We start from the raw sequence: 24,928 nt of genomic DNA, 5'->3' as shown, positions 1-24,928 counted from the left end.
CCTAGGCCCAACTTAATACTTGCCCATGTATAATTATGAAACTTACCTTTAAAAAAAAATTTAATGTGATTCAGAATTGATCAGGTGAAAAGTAAATTGAAAATCTATGATGACAGAAATAGTTGGGTATTAAATTTTTAATTGTGATGGTAGTGCCTTTTTATAAATTATTTTTCCCTCTTGAGTGATATTTTTCTCTTATTTAAAAAATAAATCAAACCACCTTATTAGATCCTTGGTCATTTTCATGTAGAAATAATCCAGTTTTGATTTAGTTGGGGACGTTAGTGTGAATTTAAAAAAGCATATTTTCCTTTTTTAATGGTCAGCTGGTTGTTTACAGGCAGATCCCAGTACAGCTGTAGTGAAGGGTGGAACATGTTTTCCACGTGATGCAAATCGTTATGTAAGATCTGGAATCTGAGTCATGTATTACCCCCCCCCCCCCCCCCCATGATTTCATATTTCTAGCCTCTTCACATCTACATTCCTAAGAAAATATACCTGAAAAAATCCGCATTGTTTAGAATTATATAATAACTTGTGATGACGTGGTAAGAGAGAAGTTTAAATTTTTTAATTTTCAGATCTTACTTTATCATTAAATGTTACTAAAAATGGGAAAAAAATTATTGAATGAACATGAGTAATAGCTTTGAGACTGCTTTCTAGAAACATTTTAGTTTACGATGAGCTAGGATTAGGATTACAAAGAATTGTTCCTTACACCAGTTTGTTTTTCCTAGAAAATTTTGGGGTCACTGAAAGTTTAGGAAACTTTAATTTAAAATAAATTCCATTAGGTAAAATGTAAATCTCCTTCAGTGAAAGACAGAAGAAGATGTTCGGGAATGTTGCCTTCATTCATAATTAAATTAACACATGTTGGCATATTTGATTGGCTCTGGCCGTGAATAACACTTTCAGTGTAAGCGCTCCAAGGAGGAAACAGTTCATCTCACAATGCGTCTATCACAGGTCAATGTTACTAGCTTTTTGCAATTCTTAAAAAAACATTTTACAGTAAGATGGAATCGGAGTGCCAGTGCCAAATCATGAAATGATAACACAAGGAGAAATCTACATCAGCAAATTAAAGTGAGTGTTCTTTTCCTTTGATGAGATTTATTCCCCCCCCTACATGCTAGTATCCTTGCTGCCATAGGTTTTCTGCCTCCTTTCGGTCACTCATGATGTAATCATAGGGCATTAGTTCGTGATCTGAACCAACATGTATTCTGTATACAAAATATCCTAAAATACAGAAGTAACCCTTTAATCGGTATTTTTATTTTATTTATAGAGAATTTACAATTTTTACATTACTTACATAATTCACATCGTTCCTTCTTTTCTCTCCACTTCTGATGAAAGCAGTCTACTGGTGACCAGTCAGCCGAGTGAAAGAACAAGCTGTTTTGTTCATTTAGGACTATTCACCGAGGCCTCCAAAATAGAAATGCTTTGGAGATCCCTTTTTTTCCTGCTGAAGTTCCCATTTGACTTGATGATATTATTGTCTCTCCAAGGTCTAATATGACGAAGCTGTTCATCTATTTATACAGTCATGGTAAGTGGCAACACAAAACTCAGGGTGTCAAGTCGTGTACTTTGCTTTGCTCATCGTAGCAGAACTGGCAGCAGCAGAGGCAGTAGCTTGATGGCCTAAGAAGAGAGGGTCCAGACAAGCTACTTTGGCCGCAAAGAACGAGTGAATGCAGTGAAGAACAGCAAATAGATTCGAAAACTCCAGCTCCTGAAAGGAAAAGAAACATGGGTCAGATAAAATAAAATAAAAAGTTTGCTTAAAAAATGGATAATAAACCATACAAGTAGATAATAGACTTTGTTCAAGTGCAATAAACTTAACTATCACGTTATATCGAATGCATGGCAACTCTTCTGTTCAATTTTTGTTCAATATGTAATGTTAATATATATTGCAGGTTTACTATAAGACATGGTGATCTAAGAACTTGAAGGAGTAAGCATACTCTCATTCATTAAAGTCATTTCAGTAGTGATCAATGCTGCATAAAAATATATTGGGCCTGATTAAAACTTTATTCTTGATAAAATGTAACTAAAGAGAACCACAGGAGTACTTTAAAAGTATTTTTGTTTCTTTGTACATACGTCAAATGATAAATTTGGATTGGAATGATTTTAGAAATCATTTTTTACTACTCTTTTAGAATAAGTATTCATTGTCAAAGGACACTGAATATGAATTACTGAAAGAAAAGGGATATGAGTGGTCATGACATTAGGAGCCACATGGTTCTGCTTCAAAAAATAATGCATTTCATTAATTTAAAATTTATATAATTTTAATTGTTGTAATTGGTTGTTTAAAGTTATTCACTGCTGGTGGGAATGTAGACTGGTATAACCATTATGGAAAGCAGTCTGGCGAGTCTTCAAAAAATTAAGAGTAGAGCTACCATACGACCTAGCACCCCTACTCCTGGTATATACCCGAAAAACTCGAAATCACTTATACGCAAAGATATATGCACCCCTATGTTCATTGCAGCATTACTCACGGTGGCCAAAGCATGGAAACAACCAAAGTGCCCTGCGATAGAGGACTGGATAAAGAAGATGTGGTACATTTATACAATGGAGTCTACACGGCCATAAGAAAGGATGAAATAGTGTCATTTACAACAACATGGATGGACCTTGAGAACATTATGTGAAGTGAAATAAGGATAAAATTCACAACCATCTCAATATATGCATAAAAAGCTTTTGACAAAGTTCAACATCCATTTATGATAAATACTCTTTACAAAGTAGGTGTCAAGAGAATGCACCTCATCATAATGCAGTCACTGTATGGCAAGCCCACAGACAATTAAACCTTCACTTTGGTATTTATTATTTACCCATTCTTCCACAATGGAATACTATATATATAATTCATTCCAACCCAAACATTGTTATTGTGAATTCCATAGTAAAATAATGGAAATAATTAAAAATTTGAATATTTAAAATATATGTATTCCTAAAAAATAAAGTAGTGAATCTTTTTGATGAGTTAAAAACAACATAGTTAATATAGTTAAAAATACTAAAAATTTGCATGAAGAAAAGCAAAAAATCATTCATTCATGCATTTTAATACATAACATGAGAAAATATGAGTTGATATAAAAATAATATTCTTTAAAGATTTTTAGTCATATTCAAAAATGGAATAAATGTTAAAAGAGAGTCAGAAAGTTTTAAGCATTTAAAATTATTATTTAGTGTGTGAAACTATAAAAGAGTGATTTTTTTAGTTCCTAGAATGTTATTGTAGTATGATACAAATAAAGCCCATAAGGAATTAAAAGTAAGAAATATAATTGTTGAGTGTAATTTATTTTAAGTTATGCTTTTCAGTGAAAATTAGCCATTACATTTTTTTTTTATTTTTATTTTTTGGCCATAAGGTACAGTTCAAGGTAAACAGGGAATGTATGCTTTTGCCTTTTTATTCTTCTAAATTTTCTCTCCTTTGCTTCTTAACAGTATTAATGTAGTTAGAGATGGTTTATATGATGAACCTGTGCTTACCTTTGCTTCAATCTGTTTAGTATCTGGATTCTGAAACAAAAATTTGATTTTGCTCTTGCCATCATCTGAAGAGCCTTTAAGATGAGAAAACTTATACCTCCAAAGTACAGCCTAAAGGGGAAAAAAGAAACAAAAGCAAGTCACCCAGCTCTCTTATGGCACAATTTGTATGGAATATATTTTTACATCTTTTTTTCCCCAACCCATTTGTGTCTTTCTTTAGATATAAAGTCAGCCTCTTGTAGACAGCATTTGTTTGGATCCTGGCTGTTTTTGTTTTCCTGTTCTGCAGGGTTGAGGAAAGTAGAAGTTATTGCTTAACGATTTAAAGTTTCCATTTGGAGTGATGGAAAGTTTTGGAAACAGTACAAGTTAATTAATGTCACTGAATGTACAATTAATGATGGCTAAAATGGGAAATTTTATATTAAAATGTATTATAACAATTAAAAAAAACTTAAAAATTCTGTAAGCATTGTATCTTCAGAATCCACTCAAAATAAATATTAATTTAAAAGTTCACACTTTAAAAAGAATAAAATAAAATAATCATAAGTTCCTACAAATGGCCTCTCTTGGCTCATGTTTTGGACTTCTCTAAAATTTATCAAACAAGCAGCATCTGGCCTCAGAGTGCCCCATACCCTTCACTCAGTGGCCCCAGGCCCAGCACTAGCTGCAGCTGGACTTAGTTTTCAGCGTGGCCTCCCCTGGGCACTTCCAAGGCAGCATAAATAGCAGCCATCTACAGATTAGTGTGCAGCTCATCCTGGTTGGCCGGGGGCAGGGCACAGGTGGTGACTGACCTCGGCTTGAAAAATAATACATGTTTAGTTAATAAATAGATAACAAGTGGATGGCACTTTATATAAATTTGTTATACCTCATTATTCTATATCATATAAACTCATTTTATATAAGGTCATTGTGTCTCATTATTATATATTACATAAATTCATTTTATAAACTCATTATACCTCATTATGATATATTATTGATAATTTTCTTATCAGTAGAGGATTGCCATTAGTCCTTAAATGAGGGAGAAGGAATGTATCAGTTTATTTCTTAGACCATTTTTTGATATAGAAGAAAGTGGGGTGGATCTACGGAATGTATGTCCTTATGGGAAGAAGAAGAATGGCTTATGTGGAGACCAGAGCCCCAAGTCAGAAAGTGCAGCAGTGACGCCAGTCCTGGGAGGAGATTAGCGGTGGGGAGGGGTCAGTTTATCTTGAAGATATTTGAGATTCGCCTGGCTCAGAAGGTGCCCTTCATCATTCAGTATGCATCCCTTCCAGAGACATAACCTTTGTGGAAAGGGCACACAATCAGACAGTACAAGACCTTTTTAAGTATTTACAAGGATTATGCTAATTGGCCAGAAACTTCACACTCAAATTCCTCCATTCTACTGGTATAATTCCAACATATTACCTATAAAGCTAAAAATATATTTCCCCCATTTTGATATTAGAGAGGTTGCTAAAGAAAAATAATCAAAGGAATATTTTGTTCAAAAAAATGTTTTTGAGGAGGAAAATTTTTCCTCAATATAAGGCCATAGCTTTAGTAAAAGAGAAAAAATGAATATATATATGTATACATATACATATATATATATATTCAATTTATATAGTTCTAGTGTTGTGTGTCAACACATTTGTTTCATTACAATTTTCAACTTTTGTTTTCTATAAACAGATTAAAGCATAATTTAACCTTTATTAAAAAATGAGAATCTTATATTTGACATATGATAATTAAAATGCTGACAGGAGTTCAAAGTTATTTCAATCATTCTTAAATTAAAATGTCTGCAGAACAGTTCTCAGAAGCTGACCCGAACTCATTACCTTTGTCGCAGCATCAAAGCAGATAAATCCTGTGCTAAAGTCGATGGTGAGTCCCATTAGATGACTTTCTAGTACACATGCATATGTCTTGCACTAGATGGAACAGAGAACACTGTTACTTTTTATGTGATTGATCCAAGATCAGTATTAATAGCTAATAGTTATCCAACACTGTGTGAAAGTTTCTGTAATGCGTTCTTATATAATAGCTAATATTATCAGCAGTAATCGTGTAAGGAAGATAGTATTATCAACATCCTAATGTTAATTAAAAAAAAAAAAAGAATCCAAGTGATTTTTGACCTGCCAAGGGGTATGCAGGACCACGTTTCCAGTCTTTTTTAAAGGATTGTTTTTATCATGTACCACACCAACTCTTCTTACTATAGTATTTCCAATAAAACTGGTACAAACATTTTTTAGGTGTAGGCAAGATTAAGTTGTCATGCCCTCCAGCTAACTATCCCTGCATTTTCATTAAGCCAAAAGTGGATTATTAAATCCACTTAAATTCTTGGTATGTTAATTTTATAGACATTATTTAAAGAGAATTCTCAGGCACACAAACACAGATTCTGTAACCAAGGCAGAAACAACAAGGAAAACATATCTTGACCTTCACAGTCTCTATCAGTTCACCCATGTGACACAACCTATTTCCCAAAGATATTGACCACTCGCCTATTACTTGTATAAACAGAATGATTCTTCAGAAATCAACAATTGGTGACTTTTCAAATCGAGACAGGCCCAATATTTCTTAGCCTGTTCCATTTCATGGTTCTATAAATTGGAGAGGCTGAGGATTCTATGAAGTTTGATCTAGATATAACTTCATGCTTAAGAAATAAAATTTAATAGGCATCTGTTGAATACTTGTGATGCACAACATGCATTGTACTTCGGTTGGTAGATGGATAAAATATCCCAAGCAAACTAGAACTCAGTGTGAGCAATGTCAAGCACACTTCACTCCACTATGAGACTGTGAGCAGAGCTATGGAAATAATATTGGTGACAAAATCAAGTAATACTGAACAGAACTGTTGTGCAAGGAGTAGTGGTAGCCAGGGGGCAAGGTAGACTGGAAATCAGCAAAATTTTCACAGATGATATGACCTATGAAAAAAGTTTCAAAGCCTGGGTGTAGTTTTGGAGGGTAGATATGAAGGGCAGGCTTTCTAGCAAGAAAAAGCATTTTGAGTGAAGGAAGCCATTCAGTGGGAAATTAGGTGGTCATGATTGCAGAACAGGAAACAGCCTTGGGAAGTATAATTAAAATCAGAGCGTGTTCATTTTAGCTTTAAAGCGGAACTGATTCTAATGAAAATTTCCAATATGTTTTTGAGGAGTGATAGGAAATAGCCCCGAGAGATCAAATTGTAGAGAAATTAAAATGTTTTTCAGAGCTGCATTACTATTCGTTCAATCACAATGGCTGATTATCGAATGTATTTGAGAAGGAGGTCAAGATTCCAAAAATGGTGGTGTTATGCTAATTTGGATTTCTGTGAGAACTCAAGCCAGTGGGCATGCATCGCTATGTCCCAGATCCTCAAACGCCACAGACTCTCACCTGTATCCGCTCCACTTCCAGAAACGTTGCTGTTTGGAAGGCTCTTTCCCATTGGGCAAGGTCACAGTCTAACTCCACGGAGAAGTAGAGGTCCTCCCCGGACTCGGACTGCACAGTGAAACAGTGTCTGCGCTGGTCCAGGAGGTCACTGTCCTGATGAAAACCTGGAGTTACACGGGCTGGCAAACATCAATTCAGATGGCTGACATGCTCATACCTTAAGTAGGTGTCGACTAATGCGCGGTTGGAGGTGCCAGTCGTAAAGATTAGACGCTACAATATCACTAAACCTTCATGAAACAGGGTCACTGCTCAGAAGGAGACTAAACTTGAGATGATGAGCATACAAGGAAATACGCAGATGGTGGATTATCATATCGTACACTTGAAAGCCCCTGGCTTGCCCCTCCTCCACCCTGCCAGTCCGATCTCACTCTGGAGCTAGAAGGGCAAACGCTTCACTCCTCATGCTTGAAATCCTTCAGTGGCTCTCCTTTGTTCCTTAAATAAGGCTCCTGTTCCTTATTATGTTATTTTATCTGCTTCCCACCACACAAACACCAACACAAACCTCATCCCAAAGTGGATATACATAGATGGCCAATAGACATATGGAAAGATGCCCAACGGTACTAGTCATCAGAGAGATGCCAATAAAAACTACAATGCGCTATCACCTCACAGCTGCCAGAAAGGCTACAATCAAATCAACAAACAGGTGCTGGTGAGGATGTGGGGAAAAGAGAATCCAGAACACTGCTGGTGGGAATGCAGACTGCTGTAGCCACTGTGGAAAACAGCATGGAGTTTCCTCAAAAAATTAAAAGCAGAACAATCTTTTGGCCCAGCAAGTGGGAATGCAGACTGTTGTAGCCACTGTGGAAAACAGCACAGTTTCCTCAAAAATTAAAAATGGAACAACCTTTTGGCCCAGGATTCCAACTTCTGGGAATATATCCTAAGAACCCCAAAATACCATCCAGAAAGAATATGCACACCCCTATGTTCATAGCAGCATTATTTACAATGGCTAAGAGACGGAAACAGCCAGAGTGCCCATCAGTAGATGAGTGGATAAAAAAAGCTATGGTACATCTACACCATGGAATACTATGCAGCTGTAGAAAAGGAGGATCTTCTACACTTTGCAACAACATAGATGGACCCGTTGAATATTATGCTGAGTGAAATAAGCCAGTCAGAGAAAGACAAGTATCACATGATCTCACTTACATGTGGAATCTAATGATCATAATAAACTGATGAAAAAAACAGGTCCAGAGACATGGCTACATGGAACAGACTGACATATCTCAGGGTGGGGGGAGATGGGAAGAGATTAATTAAATAACTTATATACATATATGTATAGCTAATGGTCAGAGACAATAGTGTGGTGAAGGGGTTGGGGTAGGGGCTGAGAGAAAGAGAGTAAACGGAGCAGGGGAGTGGAGAGATTGGGGGACATCTGTAATACTATCAACAATTTTAAAAAATCCCCTACCCCCCCAAAAAAGAGAGAAAGCAATCTTATTAGTCATTTTGGTAATTATTTTTATTAACTAAAATTGAGTATGATCTCTTTTTCTTCAGATACCAGTACATCTTTTAGAAGTTTCCAGAACTTTTTTTTATTAACAATAAATTCAAGCATATCAGAGTTGTTCTACCATTAATCCCACAATAAAACTAAAACCATGTACAGTGATGATCAAGCAATGACCTATATTTTTATTTAGCTTTTGTGCTATTATAAATGTCAGCTTTCATTTAGAATTATTCAATAGGGAAAAATATTATGAATACTTTTGAGGTAATCATGTTTCTTTGTCTCTGCTTTCAGATACTTTTAATACATTTCATTGTGTTGTAAATGTTCCAGCATTTTCTAATCTACTGAGTCTTTAACTGGAAGAGAAATCATTGACATAAAGTACAGGGAACTCAGTTCTCCTTGATTTCATAAACAAGGTCAACCTTAACAAGCCTACAGATCCTAGAGCAGAAACTGAATATAGATTATTATTTAGCTTTTATAAAATATTCCCATTTCCTTTATTTAAAATGGCTGCAGAAGCCATTTGAAATTATAAAGAATTCTGGATGATTTGCTATCACAACAATTTTATGTATAGCACAGAAATTTAATTGATAAAAAATAATTGTATGTTGTTTTGCATACTCAGAGAGATAACCTAACCCTGATCATTAAAAAAACAAAAACCACGCACAAATTAGCTTTCTTTGCAAATGCCTTTATATTTTCTACATTTTCTAAAACAAATATATCCAAATTTTTCTCTTTTATGTTTTACTTAGCCAAAAACGATGGTAACAACAGATGTTTAAGTTCAGGCTATTTCCAATTGCACTTTCTACTTCTTCCTCAATGGATTTCTGCCAAGTTCCTCCTTGTTTCCTCCCCAGACTGAGAAACTGAAAAATCTGCTTAACAATTATTTAAGCCAATATGAGAGTGCCTACACACCTCTGCATTCTATTATATATACATGTGTTAACCGCCGATAGCTCAATTTTGAAAATAAACTGTATTTCATAAACATTGCCTTCATTATTATTCAAAGTGTATGTATACATTTTTAGGATACCCTACATCTAATTTATTTGCCTGTATCTTATATTTTCTTTCATAATCATGCATCATTGCTTTTCAGACTCTACTTATGAGCTGAACCACTGTTTGCTGAGGAAAAATTAAAATTTTTACTACCTATTGATCATACCTTGAGAATCTTGCACATGATCTCATAAACTGAAAATGTTTTCTCTGCTCGGGTCCAATCCCACGTTGTCACCTTTAAAAGATAAGAAAGTAATACACCATTTTTTTTTTTTTAGAAAAATAGCTCCTATCCCCTCGTTAAGTTACTTATATACTATTGGGTCTAGGGCAGCCGTGGGCAAACTACGGCCGGCCCGTTTGAAATGAATAAAACTAAAAAAAAAAAAAGACCGTACCCTTTTATGTAATGATGTTTACTTTGAATTTATATTAGTTCACACAAACACTCCATCCATGCTTTTGTTCCGGCCCTCCGGTCCAGTTTAAGATTTGTGGCCCTCGAGTCAAAAAGTTTGCCCACCCCTGGTCTAGGGGAACCTGTCACATATATACTATAGAGTCTCTAGTTATAACTCTCATCGAGGTTCATGTAGAATGCTGTGGTTTCCTCTCTTCTAAGCTTTATTACTATTTTTTTCCTCTTTCAGCAAACATCTCATGTTACACGCAACAATCTCAACGTGCCCAATAGCTTTACATATTTTAAATATTGTGTATTCTTTACATATCTATATATATAAAAGCCCAGTGACCAGAATGGTGGAACAATCAGAATGACCAGTGGCTATGATGCACAGTGCAGTAGCCAACCAAACTGATCCAGGCCCTGATTGCCCCCTGCCCCACCCAGGCCAACACGGCCTCCGATCGGCCTCACCCACTGCACTGGGCCTCTAGTCAATAATAAGTATTTATATTTCACACACCATTTTTTTTAAAGTTTACCACTCCTTACCTACAAAGAAGAATACCAGATAGCAACATTGAGTTGAATTTTTTAAAAAGACGTAATTTTTATTGGTAGTCATTCCAAGATGTGAACACCTTAGAAAATTATGAAGGTACCAAACACGACAGTGAAATTGTTTCACTTACTGAAGTGTAAACCATACACCTATATTTCCAATCATAAGAAATTATTCAGAGTAGTAATATAGTAAAATATATACATATTAATGGCTTTTTACCTGCCTTCCTGGTGTTGTGAACTGTGTATACACAGAGACATTCAAAATAGCAGTACGTCAGACTTGATAATTCCAAGGCCCTATCCATTATTAGACTTGTAAGTGGTCTGACAATTGATATTTATATTCAATAAATATTTATTGAGAATGACAATTATGGAAGGTATCTGTTTCAAAAGCAAGCTATTAGGTGCAATAGATACCCATACATATTTAATAAAACGCCCAATGACTAGCATATAGGATATAAAAAATACTGTTGATTTGATGTAGACAGACTTGTGCACATAAACATATCTTGCCTGTCATAAATGCCTAAGTAGAAAAGATTTCTAGATTTCTCAAGGGTTATAAAGTAATGTTTAATGACAGAATATATATATTTAGCAAAATACACACACACAAAATTTGGACTATTTTCTATTTTTGTTCTGTAGCTGATTTTCAAAAAAATATTGGCCACATGCTATTTTTATTGTTAAGTCGATGTCACTCTGCTGTGATCATATAGGAAAATAAGTATTGGACAAAAACACTTACTGGAGGTGCCAGAAACTTGTAAAGACATGAGCCCCTCAGGGCTAGAAAGATTGGAGAGTACACCGAGTCCTGAAGGGGGTCCTGCTCCCGGGCCTCACACCAACCCATGTAGACGATCTGCAAGGAAATGGAACATAATTACTGCAAAAAGAGCCTCAGATTAGAGGTATTATGTGCATTTTTACCTCTAGGTAAGGCATCTTAATGCTCTAATAAAATTATCAAATTAATTGATGCAAAAGCTCATGAACCAGACTTGCCTTCAATAAGTATACGTAAACCACTAACAAGGATTTGCAAGTGTTTGTTTACGTAACCCAACTTGGCATGCATTATATCTCTCACTTTCTACCGTTCATACTATGAAAATATGTGTTTGTAATAGAATTCATTGACTTATGCCATCTGTTTACCAGTTAGTCCCATTTTACTATCTGGGAAAGTGATCCCAGGAGAAAATAATCAAGTGGGTAATGAGATAAACCAGAGAGAGATACCTGATGTTATCACCACTAGTGTGGTGTACCGCATCTCCCCTGTGTCATTCTTGGTTTAGTCACTGGTCTAAGATGACTAAAGACTGTTCAAGAATTATTCATATATCAATGGCACTGACAACAACTCTTTTGCTTCTAGCTCTTAAATGTAAGTGGATCAATTTCCAAAAAAAAGTTAAATGGTTACTCCTCTTTTCATCATTTAATTGAGGTGAAGCATGTACATAAACATTTATTAAATGAATATTTTACATTCTTGAAAACATATTGATAGGCCATTTTACTTACCTCTTACCACAGCCTACATGATAGAGGTACCTGGAGAGTATGTTTTCTACATCATGTAACTTACTTTGGTTTTAGTGTTGGCAGAATGTTCTTTCCTGCCCCAAGACTTTTTTTTTTACTCTTTTAAAACTATGATGTTATTTGATTAAGTATCTACCTGGCCATATAAGCAATTAGAAAATAATCAATTACTATAGCTGGTTGTTCTAATATTATTATTAACCAGTGAAGATCAAGATCAGTTCATAAAGCAATGAATGTTTTATCACTATGTTGTATACCTGAAACTAATATAATATTGTGTATATTAACTGTAATTGAAAAATAAATTTTAAAAAATAAAATTTAAAGAGTAAAAGAGCAATAACGTTTATTAGCTGAAAATACCATAAAGGAAAAACAAAAGAAAGAAAATGATTAGGTTAACTATAGGAGACTAGTATAATTTGTCAGAATAATTGAGATAAAATAAAAGGAGATAATTATTTTCTACTTCCAGTTGTTGTATAGTATGTCATCAGACAACACTTTTACTGAAGTCACACCAGAAAACAATAAAAATGTTATTTTTCAAATGTGCTTAAAACACTAGATATTTTACAACATATTAAATAAAGCGTTACCAGGAAAAAAATTCATAGTAATATAGTGGTTGATAAAAGTGAATCCAAATGTGGATTAGCTTTTGCCAGAGGGGCATTTTCTAATACAGAAGTGGCCATAAAAGATTGAGACGCTTTTTTCAGCCTTGGTTTTAGGGCATAAGGTCAAGTCCTGGGCCCTCCACATGGGGTGAGCCTTAGGAAACATACTCTGGTTTTCAGGTCACAGGTGCCTGCTTCCTAACAGCAGTGTTGAGGCAGGTGTTATTTAGCTCTTACAGGAACAAGAGCTCAAATCTAGATGATTCAGAAAATGTCAACCTTTAAATGATTCATGATTTATGAATTTTTATTGAATTATTGGGGTGACACCGGTTAACAAAATTACACAGTGCTCAGGTACACAACAAATCACCTGTACACTGTATTGTGTGGAAGGGAGAGGGAGAGAGAGATAGAAACATCAATGATGAAAGAGAATCATTGATTGGCTGCCTTCTGCAAGCGCCCCACTGGAGATCGAGCTTGCAACCTGGGCATGTGCCCTTGACCAGTATTGAACTTGGGACCCTTCAGTCCAAAGGCTTACACTCTATCCATTGAGCCAAACCAGCTAGGGCTAAATTGTACTTCTGATTTTATTTTGCCTAAAATAAAAGTAAGTCCTCCCTGGAGCAAGATAACATCATTCCCATCCTCAAGTTATGTCTGTGACTTTTATGTACAATGTCTACTATTTAACCATTATTTAGAAGCCATACGAGGGGACAAAAATAAATACAATTCAGAAAACCAAGCAATAAAACAGACAAAGGGGGAGGGAACACACACACAAGAGATTTAGATTTTGGAGGTATCAAACCCAAACATTAAAACTACTACTTTACTCAATATATGTTCAAAATTTAGATGACTAGTCCATACACTATAGCAGATAACTGGAAATTGTGAAATAATAAGACATATATCTAGAAATATGTTGTTCAAAATTTTTATATCTAGAAATATGTTGTTCATATATTTGCAGTGCAATGTAAGGATTTGCCAGAAGTTTATATATAGCTGAAAAGAGGAGCATGGAATTAAGTGAATTTAACAGTCACTGTATACAAAATTTGCATAAAAATCAATTGCAGTTCCATACTAAAAAGACCATTTTTCTACCTCTTGATATGTGTGTGTGTGTGTGTGTGTGTGTGTGTGTGCGCACACATACACATGTGTTTATGGGCAGGCATGTGTTTGTATACACAGATAATTAGTAGAATTTTACATGTTACAACTAAAAGCATCTTGGAGTAACAGCTGTTTCTCAAGGCCACAGAAATCTAAAATGCCTTCAAGAGGCAAGAGACTAAAATTATATATATATATATATATATATCTCTTACATAAAAGGCCCGTGGCCGTCACGCCATAACGCCATCGTGACCAAACGAGCAGTGGCTCTCGCAGTGGGTGGGGTGGGGCGCGAGCTACTAGTGGTGGAGAGCTATGAGCGGCAGAGGGCGGGGCAGTGAGCTAGGAGCTCATGATTTCGTGCGCTCTGGGCCTCTAATATGTATATATTTACCAAGGAGTTCTGGTTTAGTGGTACTCTCATCTCACAGCACTTCTCACCTTGCAGAATTTCAGAATGAATCTCAAGTCCCTAAATCAAGGGAGAGGAGATGTGATATCCCCCAAATCACCATCATCTTTATGTTCCACCTGGCCTCTTATTCTTTTACACAGCGACCTCAACAGCATCTAACAAATCCATCTGTCTGCTTTTGATAAAGCTCCCGGAAGGTTTCTGACAAAACCATGCCTCTACACATCTGTAGGTGACACGAGGTGGTCCCTGCTACCACAGTGTACCTCGCAGGTGTTTTCCCACAGTATCCACCCCATTACCTCCTGGAGTCTGAGAAGCCTTACTGTGGATCGGCTCACCCGCTTTCTAATGTGAATGCATTCCTTTTTCTCCTTCCATTGTTCTTTGCTTTCAGTCGACACCACTCCCACAAGGTGGGGCCATTCAGCTCAAGCAACAGGCCGGACTATGTCTCATTGCAGCCTTCGACATTACTTGGCATCAAGTTCACCCTCCCTCTCAAACCAGGAGGCCAGCCTGCTTCCTTTTCCTGGGTAAAGCAATCAAAACCACTCCTTCAGCCCTTTCGGGGGAAATTTCTTCTCTGCCCGAACCCATGGTGTCGTAATGTCAGTCACCCACTATTTGATCAAATGTTTCATCAGGTGATTTTTTTTTTTTGAGGGAAAGGCAGGCGGTTACAAGACTTTTGCTTCGTTAATACTTCTCTAAGAGAAATCATACTAAAGTGAATTTAAAGGAGAGCTAAACATGGAAGAGAAGTTACAAAGTGAGCTGAACGTACCCCCAGTGCTCTGAAACAAGCAGAAAGTGCTCTTCACTGTTGGTAGAGGGCATATGGTGGTGATGCGTTGACAGCTGAGCCTATTGTCATTTGTGTTCAGCTGTAGAAAACCCTCTCCTTTCCCTCCTGCCAGCTGCTTCCCCGAAAACCACTGCTGAGCCAGCCACTGCAGCAGCACAAAGCCCTCCGCAGGGGGACCACGGCAATCACTCTGATTTGTCACCACCATATGCCCTCTACCCTTAGAGGCTTGGCCCTAATGGCTTTCTCTCAAGACGCGGAAACGAAGCAGCTTGGGACTGTGCCAGGGAATTCTGGAGACTGGCAATCAGGACAGAAAGAAGAGGCACCACGGGCAGCGCATAAAAGCAGGTCGACTTGGCAGCAGGGGCCAAGTGTGTTAACAGGAAGTAGGATGGCTATTGTCCAGCAACATGGGTCGGTGCTATCTGAAAAACACTGTCCGTCTGAGATGCATTACTCTGACAAATAAAATGACCCTAGGCCATCCTGACTCACAATTAAAGAGTAACACTAAAGATTTCGGTTGTGGTTCGGCAAAGAGCTCTCTCAGATATAATGGCATCCCAGCTCTCTGCATATAAAGGCAACATTTCCAGATGACTGGTAACCTGAACATTTTTCCTTCTCACATACACAAGATGACATCGGGACTGCTATATCCCTAATGTTATACTCATTGGGGATGTAGCCGTGAATTAAATACAATGCAATAATGTACTTTAGATTCCACTTTGAGTGACTATGCATTTCAAAAGAAAGAAGTAGAATATAGGCTAGATACAGGGGTGGGCAAACTTTTTGACTCGAGGGCCACAATGGGTTCTTAAACTGGACCGGAGGGCCGGAACAAAAGCATGGATGGAGTGTTTGTGTGAACTAATATAAATTCAAAGTAAACATCATTACATAAAAGGGTACGGTCTTTTTTTTTTTTTTAGTTTTATTCATTTCAAACGGGCCGAATCCGGACTGCGGGCCGTAGTTTGCCCACGGCTGGGCTAGAAGAAAGAATAAGCAGTCCCAAGAAAACAGGTTGTTGTTTTTTAAAGAGCACAGGGAAGGGGAGATACAGAGTTTTGCAAAGGGTCTGATGTTCTAGATGAGATTGTGTAAGGTCTCACAGAGGGAACATTTTGGAACAGGCTTAACAGACGGAAAGTTCCCCATATCTCTATCTGGAGGAGGAGAATTAGGCAGAGCTGAGGAGACAGAAGGAAGCCAGGTAGTCAGGAACTGGGACCATCGGGGAAAGAGAGGGAGGAAGTAGAACCTGGAACCCAGTTACTAAGACAACACAACTTGGCAAGGAAGGAAGAGTGCACGCAGAAGACATGAGCTCAAATGATATACCAATGACATGAGTCAAAACACTGAGCTTTCACTTACTTTTCTTACTTGAATTACTGTTTTTAGTATGCTTAGGAAAGTAATACAAAGCTTAATTCTAGCATAATAAAATGATAAGGGGAATCCGTTATTATTTTCTATAATCAACTTATTTTGTTCTATAATCAATTATTAGTCTTATAAGTCAACTAAATTATTTGCTTGATTAATCAGACATTATTTTTATTCTATGCATTAATTTGACTCATTTTAAATACAGTCAGCAAATTGTGAAAATCCTCTTTAACATTTAGATTATTTATGTAAAGTACTCCTAAATGGTGATACAGTAAAACTATTTCATGTAAATTGCTCTCCATGTTCTTTGACATTGTATTTAAATAATATAATTTGTGTAAAAAATAGTGTTCACTTAGTTTACTTGAAAAGTTTTTTAATATACTTTATATTGTCGATAGTATTACAGACTGCTTTTAATGTGATTAGATAAACAGATATATCACATAATATGAAAGAAATCTAATAAACTATTTATTTTCCTGAATATAGTTAATAATAGTACACATTATTTTCACATAAAATTAAATTTAATCCAGATTATCTTCTATAATAAAAACAATGAAAGAAAGATATAATTTGACTTTTCAAGTATTTCTCCATCTTACCTGCTGGTTTACAGGAAAGTTTCTGTTGATTTTTTTAATCTGCAATGATAAATAAATAGTAAAAGTAAGAACAACAAAGGTGACACAAGATTGCCTAAATTTTCTGAGAATCAATATTTAGTGAGTAAATATACATTGACACAATTAAGTCATTGCATCTAAAACAGCAATTATGAAAGGAAAAGAATTTTTACTATCAAAATTTTTTCAAATTTCATATGAAAAATTTTAATGAATATTATGATACCACTTGAGAGAAGCAAACATCGTTTGTGCAGTAAGTCATACAAAAAAGAAAAAGGAGGCTGTGTTGATTTTGAAAAAGCTTTCCATCTAATTTTTTTTGTTTATGCAAAACCAAATGCCTATGCTTCCACACACTGTTAAATAATTATCTACCAAGAACAAAAGAGTAATATTCTGTAGTTTATATTTTCACTTTGAAATCATATTATTTCCAATTTGCTTTAACACTCGAGAACAGGGGAAATGGAGTATTTAAACAGTAAAGGATAAAGAAAAGGTGTCAAAATATTTTTAGTCAGAATCCCACATAAAGCATAACATTGACTTTCAGACAATTAAGTGACATTTTATTAGGATTTAAAATAAATCCTCAAAACAAGAATTCCTTCTGTTCTAAGTTATGTAAAATGCTCTAAAAACTGAATGAAAATGAATATGAGACTTAGATAAAGGACCTTAGGCTACACAGTCATTGTTCAGAATTTGTATTAGTTAAAATTATAATTTTTCATTGCTTTTCTAAGAGAAACACAAAATGCTAATTCTGTATGGTATAATCTTATATCAGATTAATGAAGATTATTTTCATTTATAAGTTGTTTAATTGAATTATTTTATTTTTTCCTTTTAAAGTTGTAGATCATGGGAAATTAATGAATACTGTGGACAAAGTTGGAGAATCATCAAATGGCCCATCATAAGACCAGACTTATTGGCAAGATATTTCTCTTTTAAAATATAAAAGAAAAAAAAATGAGAAGATTTATGTGATTTCAGCAAGGGAAAAAACATGTCTCTCTTACATTGCAATGATCACTTCAAAATTGTTTTGGTCTGGTGAGGAATCAGCTAAGGAAATAGCTAAAACTACAGGTGTCATCAGCTACAATGAGGATAGTGTAGAGATGTAGACAGAAAGAGCAGGCCCCTAAACATCTGTTACCAACCAAACAAAAAGTCTGTATTGAATACTTGGTGGAATTATGCTTTTTGCACAGTTTCTGTAGCTTTGAGACTGGGTAACATGAAGAACTGGCCAGAAAGAAAGAATGAGGTCTAATGGGAAGAGAGGGATGCATGAGGCAAGCAAAACCCAATTGGATCAAGGGTGGCATGTGAATTGTGTCCCATAAAACTGCCTCATTTAGCCCTAGCTGGGTTGGCTCAGTGGATAGAGCGTCGGCCTGCGGACCAAAGGGTCCCAGGTTTGATTCCAGTCAAAGGGCATGTACTTCGGTTGCAGGCTCTTTGCCTGGCCCTGGTCAGGGCGTGTGCAGGAGGCAACCAATCGATGTGTTTCTCTCACATCCATGTTTCTTCCTGTCTTTCCCTCTCTTCCACTCTCTGTAAAATCAATGGAAAAATATCCTTGGGTGAGGATTAAAAACCAACAAACAAATAAAAAGATTGAAAGGCTTATTATAATTTAAAAACTGCCTCATTTTATGATGACTGCATCATTCAGTTAATATCAAAGCAGATGTTTTAGGTTGTGCAAATGAAAAACAGCTAATATTTGCCAATATCAAGAAAATGTTCAAACATCATTTAACTTTCAGTGAGTAGTTTTCCAAGAGACAACGTAGGTTAGTTATTTTGTTGAAATGCTTCCTGATGTAAACTGCCAAAAATAAACTCTAATTGTGTAAATCACAGACCTATGATTGTCCAAATATGCATCTAATTCCCAAACATTCCCTTCCTTTTATCATGACGTAAGTAACGGACTGCAGCTGTTTGATTTCACTCCGTTACCCATTTTTGGTTGACAACCACATGTCTCACATTCATATTTTTGTGTCTGAGGAAAAACAATGCAGAAATGAACAACATGCTCGCCTTAAGAAGCAGATATAAGGACTCAGAAATGTCAGCAGCGATAAAAGAAAAAAAATCTACTGCAATGACACGCATGTCTGTCAGAAACACATTCTGCAACCTCTAACCACAGGCCTTCATTTATTTTCCATAAATCTCCTTTCTGCTAGGTATTATTTTTTCATGACTTTCAATTGAACTGCAAGATGTATCAAGTCTTTTCAACGTGGCAGATATAATAGAAATTTTTTTCTTTAGTTTTTCACAACCAGCACGTCATGGAAAAAATAATCCATTTGTTCCACTTGCAAGTCTTTGCCATCTCTTGTTTCAGATCTCCATGGATTAAATATTTTTCACTTCTGAAGATAAATGAGTAAAATATAGGAAGATAGATGAAATATTTGCTGACTAAACTCAAAGGACTGATTAAATGTGTGTTGTGTGTATGTGTGTAAATCCTGAGGGACTATGATGATCCCATAAAAATCACAGAGGGTATTATCTATGCATTTTCTTTAGGATTAGTACATCTTTAGTATCAAGCCATGTGGTAGACATTTTTGGTTATCTGAATCAAAAGGTATTCGAAACCTTCTTTTCTTGATTATATCCTGCTATAAACGCTACAGAAAGTAAAGACTAGCCACCTGCACTGCCCTGGGTCCCCTACTGCTGGGATTGTCATGAGACTGAGTTCAGAAGAATGAGACACTTTTCATTATTTAGTCCTTTATCTTAGCTTGATAAAAGGGAGGAGATGTAGGTGATGCTACTTATTCTTATTCACTTTCTTTCTTGTTCTGAACACTGACGTGATGTTCAAAAGTGTTGTAGCCCCTGGGTGGCCATGAGGTGGCAAAAATCAGGGGAAAGCCAACACTCTAAGGGTAGTGGCGGGCAATAATGTGAACAGATACAAGATGGGTCCTTGGTGGCTTCACAGAACCACTGAAGGAAAGCCAGCAAATGCCGCCATCCAGGATACTTGTCAGTTGAGGACAAAACCAATTATTTCTCCAGTAGTCCTTAGGGTTTCTCTTATTTGTCATTGAAAACATTCTTAATTGATACACACATATGGGAAAGAGAGTCTATGCTCTTTCACATAATAAAATATGAATTATATATTTGGAGAATCTTACATATGCAAATTACACATTCTCATTTCAGATAACACCAATTTTCAATGAACCTTTAAGGATAGAAGCATTAAATATCTATCTATCTATCTATCTATCTATCTATCTATCTATCTATCTATCTATCTACATACACATGCACACACAAGTATCACATTTCAAGTAACATATTCCATTCCAATAAAGAAAATGAATACATAGGATATATATGGAAGAAGATTATGTTAGTGCTGTCGTAGTAAATAATGGTTGGAAAAGTGGGATTCATGAAACACTAGCTGAAATATAGCTTTGCATTTTATCTGCTTCCTCAGTCTCTTAAAGATGAGGGAACTGAGGTGCACTTCTCTGGCTTATCAACAATTATATCTGCTGAATGATCTAATCACCATCAGACATTCTGTCCAGTATTACCAACACTCTGCTATCCAAACAACTCTCTTTCAAATTCTCAAGTGACAATTTGACAAAACAAAGATGTGCAACCTCACAATAAATAAATTGATCCTGCCATGTACTGATGGTTCATGGACTAAATCTTTTAATTTAGAATGAAACTGGAAAGAAAGGAAGACCAAATGTTTTAGCATCATTGAAAGACCAAAATATTTAAAGTACTCTCTTCACAGTGACTGAAGTTAACTTAGTGTCTGTTTATGAAGAAGAATATAAAGTTGAAGTCACATAACCGGTGAATAGAGAAGCTAGGACTCCATGTCAACTCTGATACCACTCTCCAACATTGCTGAGTTACCTCTGCAAAAGCATCACCTTCAGTTGCCTTTGACTCATCAGACGAGAGAGTGTTTTGAAATTATACTTTGGTCTAGTTTCAGGTCTGGCACATTTGCAAATACCTTTTTACGAAGCTTTACTTATATTCCCAACTCAGCCATACAGATCTTAGTTTTTTTATATTACCTAAATCTTCAATAAATATTTATTTTTTCTACCATATCTTGTGTGTGTGAATAGTTTTCTAACTTATCTCATTAATATCGCATATGTTTTGGAGTTACAGGAAATTTTTTTTTTTGGTTAATTCTCACCTGAAGATATTTTTTTCCATTGATTTTTAAATTATTTTTTACAGAGAGTGGAAGGGAGTGAGGAAGGGAGGAGAAGAGGGGAAAAAAGAGAAAAACACTGATGTTAGAAAGACGCATTGATTGGTTGCTTCCTGTACTGGGGATCAAACCTGCAACCCAGGTATGTGCTCTTGACCAAAATTCAAACTCGCAACAGATCCCTGAGCAATACCAGCCAGAGCTCAACCTGTTCTTAATGACTTTTATTCATCTAATTCCATCACCATTTCCATTCAGCACTGGTATTCAGTGATCAGGTGTTAATGATTTTATAGTTTCCATTTATTTTAGGAATATATCTAGACCCTCCCTATTTGGCAAGGCTCTAATTCAGTGATGGCGAACCTAGGACACGCGTGTCAGAGGTGACACGCGAACTCATTTTTTTGGTTGATTTTTCTTTGTTAAATGGCATTTAAATATATAAAATAAATATCAAAAATATAAATCTTTGTTTTATATGGTTGCAAATATCAAAACATTTCTATATGTGACATGGCACCAGAGTTAAGTTAGGGTTTTTTAAAATGCTGACATGCCGAGCTCAAAAGGTTCGCCATCACTGCTCTAATTCAACAACTTGGAGACATATTTCCTGGAGCATTAAAAGTTTCAGTAGTTCGGCATAATGCCACAGGATCAACATTCTCTTATTTTATTAAAGATGGATATAAAATAAAACAGACTATCTATTATAATCATTATTTCATAAGAGAATGGGCATTGAAGGCCACAGATATAGGAAGAATATACACCATATTAATAATCTGTTAAAGAATAGAAATTTATATTTAAAAGCTTACTACTTATTGAAATATCTTTTTTACCCACAATCAGTGGCAATTTTTATATTAAATGAGATTCATTATTGTGATTAAGTCTGTTAATTTTTCTCTTGTAGAGATCCATACTGCTACCTCTATATAACATGTCTTCTCCCACCAATTAAACTGTTTTACTCATTGTTTATATATCAACTTGAGGAAACTGTCCTTACATTTCTGAGTAGGTACAGATATAGCCCCTCATAACACTTCTTTATGTTATCTATAAAAGTTGTAATTTCACATTTACTTGTGTGATCATTTAATTAATGTCTCCCTTCCTCACTAGACTATTTGTTCCATGAGGGCAAAAACTATCCATTTTTGCTTAAAATTATAGTGCTGACTCATACCAAATTGACACTGTAGGCCCTCAAAAATATTTATTGAATCAGTATATCAATAAATCAGGGAGCTGACAATGATCTCAAAATATGTCCATATCTGGCCCTAGCCGGTTTGGCTCAGTGTAGAGTGTCAGCCTGCGGACTCAAGGGTCCCAGATTCAATTCTGGTCAAGGGCACATGCCTGGGTTGTGGGCTCGATCCCCAGTAGGGGGTGTGCAGGAGGCAGCCAATCAATGATTTCCTCTCATCATTGATGTTTCTATCTCTCTCTTCCTCTCCCTTCCTCTCTGAAATCAATAAAATTATATTTTAAAAATAATGTCCATATCTGGCATTAATGTAAGTATATATAAGGCAAATATATGTATACATACATTTAGATTATATACACATATATACACACTTATGTATATTTTAAATAAATTTTTTATTTTAAAAAGTTTTAGATTTACAGAAATGTTCCAAAAATAGCAATTTCCATATAATATATACCCAGTTTCTCCTATTATTAGCATCTTATATTTAATTACCATGGAAGATTTGTTAAAATGAATGAACCAATAGCAAAGCACTGAATTTTTATTAACTAAATCCATGCTTTATTAAGATTTCTTTAGTTTTTAAATAATATCCTTTTCAGTTCCAGATTCTCATCCAGGATACCATGTTTCATTTAGTCACCATGTCTTCTTAGGCTACTCTTGGTTTTGAAAATTTCTCAGACTTTCCTTGTTTTTCATGACATCAATTTTGAGACTTACTGGTCAGATATTTTGTAGTATCTTCATCAATTGGAATTTTTTTGATGCTTTTCTCATAGCACAACAAAGGTTATGAAATGTAGGAGGAAGCCTATGGGGTAAAGTAATATTTTTACTATATCATATTAAGATACTGTCAACATGACTAAATTTTGAGTTCAAGTTTGATCATTTGGTTGAAGTTATGTTTTTTTAGGTGTCTTCATAATAATGTTATACTTTTTTCCTATTTTTACTCTGCACTCTGAAAGAAAGTCACTATATACATTAAGAAACAAGATTTAAAAAGAAAACATATCTTTAGTACCCTCATAATTTTTATTAAGTTACTAATATCCTCAATATTTTATTTGCATTTCCATTGTAGGGCATACTCCTCAAAAATGGGGGTTATAAACTATGGTATTTTAATGCAGAAACATATTATTTGAATCTTCTGGTTACCTAGTAAGAATCTCAATCTTTGAAATTTAAGAACCTTTTAAACTTTTGCCCAACTGGCTTTAGTATGCGTTGCTTGCCTCACATTAAGTATTTTCTAATTGGTGCAATCAATACAAGAACTAGGCTTTCTAATTCATTAGTGTATTTAGATAAAAATACACATTTAAACTTTGAATGTTTTACTACTGCTAATAGTATATAATATTAATGAGAAATCATAAACTTTGATTAATCATCATAATAAATATAACATCAATGAGTGTTTTCCATATATAGATAGATAGTATACAATCAGTAAATTCATGCATGAATCTTTAAGATACTCGAGATTGTGGTAATGTCAGTAACAAAAGCTTAAGGTATAATTAATCCTCTACTTTTCTAAAGAGCTTCAACATCTAGTGATAGTGAGTGATCAGGATGAGAAAGACTGGGATGACATCCCAACAAGGACCAGGGGAAAAAACCAGTGATATTACTATAAAAAAAAGAATGGTGACATATGATACTTGCCTTTATATATTTGAGGAATTTCCAAGTAAAGAAGGGAGTAAATTATGATTTTTTTCCCAAGGATGAACTGGCACAAATGGATGAGAGATATAAGAGAGTTTTGTTCATTAGAAGCAGAATTCCTGATACTGTCAAATGTTCAGTTGCTGCAAAATGAAGCAGTGGTTTTCTTGACATTGAGAACCTTCCAGCAGGGAACCTCGCAGGAGATATTTCTCTCTTTTAGAGAATATGTTGGGGTTTTTTAAAAATATGTTTTTATTGATTTTACAGAGAGAGGAAGGCAGAGGGAGAGAGAGAGAGAAACACCGATGTGAGGACACATTGAACCTCGCAGGAGATATTTCTCTCTTTTAGAGAATATGTTGGGGTTTTTTAAAAATATGTTTTTATTGATTTTACAGAGAGAGGAAGGCAGAGGGAGAGAGAGAGAGAAACACCGATGTGAGAGACACATTGATCGGCTGCCTCCTGCACACACCCCACATACCAACCGGGGATAAAGACAGCAACCTGGGCATGTGGCCTGACCAGGAATCAAACCGGCGGCCTTTCAGTGGGTGGAACGATGCTCAAGCAAGTGAGTCATACCAGGCCAATATTTCTTAATTGGGTGGGAGGTGCGGCAAG

General features: G+C 35.6%; 1 protein-coding gene across 4 annotated transcripts in view; it reads right to left on the bottom strand.

Annotated features, from left to right (window-relative positions):
• Nucleotides 1-555: 555 nt before the first annotated feature.
• The window catches only part of SNTG1 (syntrophin, gamma 1), a 119,437-nt gene continuing 95,064 nt past the window's right edge, over nt 556-24,928 (bottom strand). For all 4 annotated transcript variants that reach the window (XM_014539971.1, XM_005866529.2, XM_014539970.1 and 1 more), the window contains 7 exons: nt 17,115-17,153; nt 11,311-11,427; nt 9,744-9,815; nt 7,000-7,152; nt 5,424-5,516; nt 3,568-3,678; nt 556-1,756 (listed from right to left, as the gene is read on the bottom strand). In XM_014539971.1, coding sequence (XP_014395457.1) covers nt 1,598-1,756; nt 3,568-3,678; nt 5,424-5,516; nt 7,000-7,152; nt 9,744-9,815; nt 11,311-11,427; nt 17,115-17,153 — 744 coding nt within the window. In that variant the 3' untranslated portion in view covers nt 556-1,597. The remainder of the gene's footprint in view (nt 1,757-3,567; nt 3,679-5,423; nt 5,517-6,999; nt 7,153-9,743; nt 9,816-11,310; nt 11,428-17,114; nt 17,154-24,928) is intronic.

Source organism: Myotis brandtii, unplaced genomic scaffold, assembly GCF_000412655.1.
Source record: "Myotis brandtii unplaced genomic scaffold, ASM41265v1 scaffold232, whole genome shotgun sequence".
NCBI classification, from domain to species: domain Eukaryota; kingdom Metazoa; phylum Chordata; class Mammalia; order Chiroptera; family Vespertilionidae; genus Myotis; species Myotis brandtii.
Note: the sequence above shows the minus strand (reverse complement) of the source record. Positions and strands in the feature narration are given on the sequence as shown.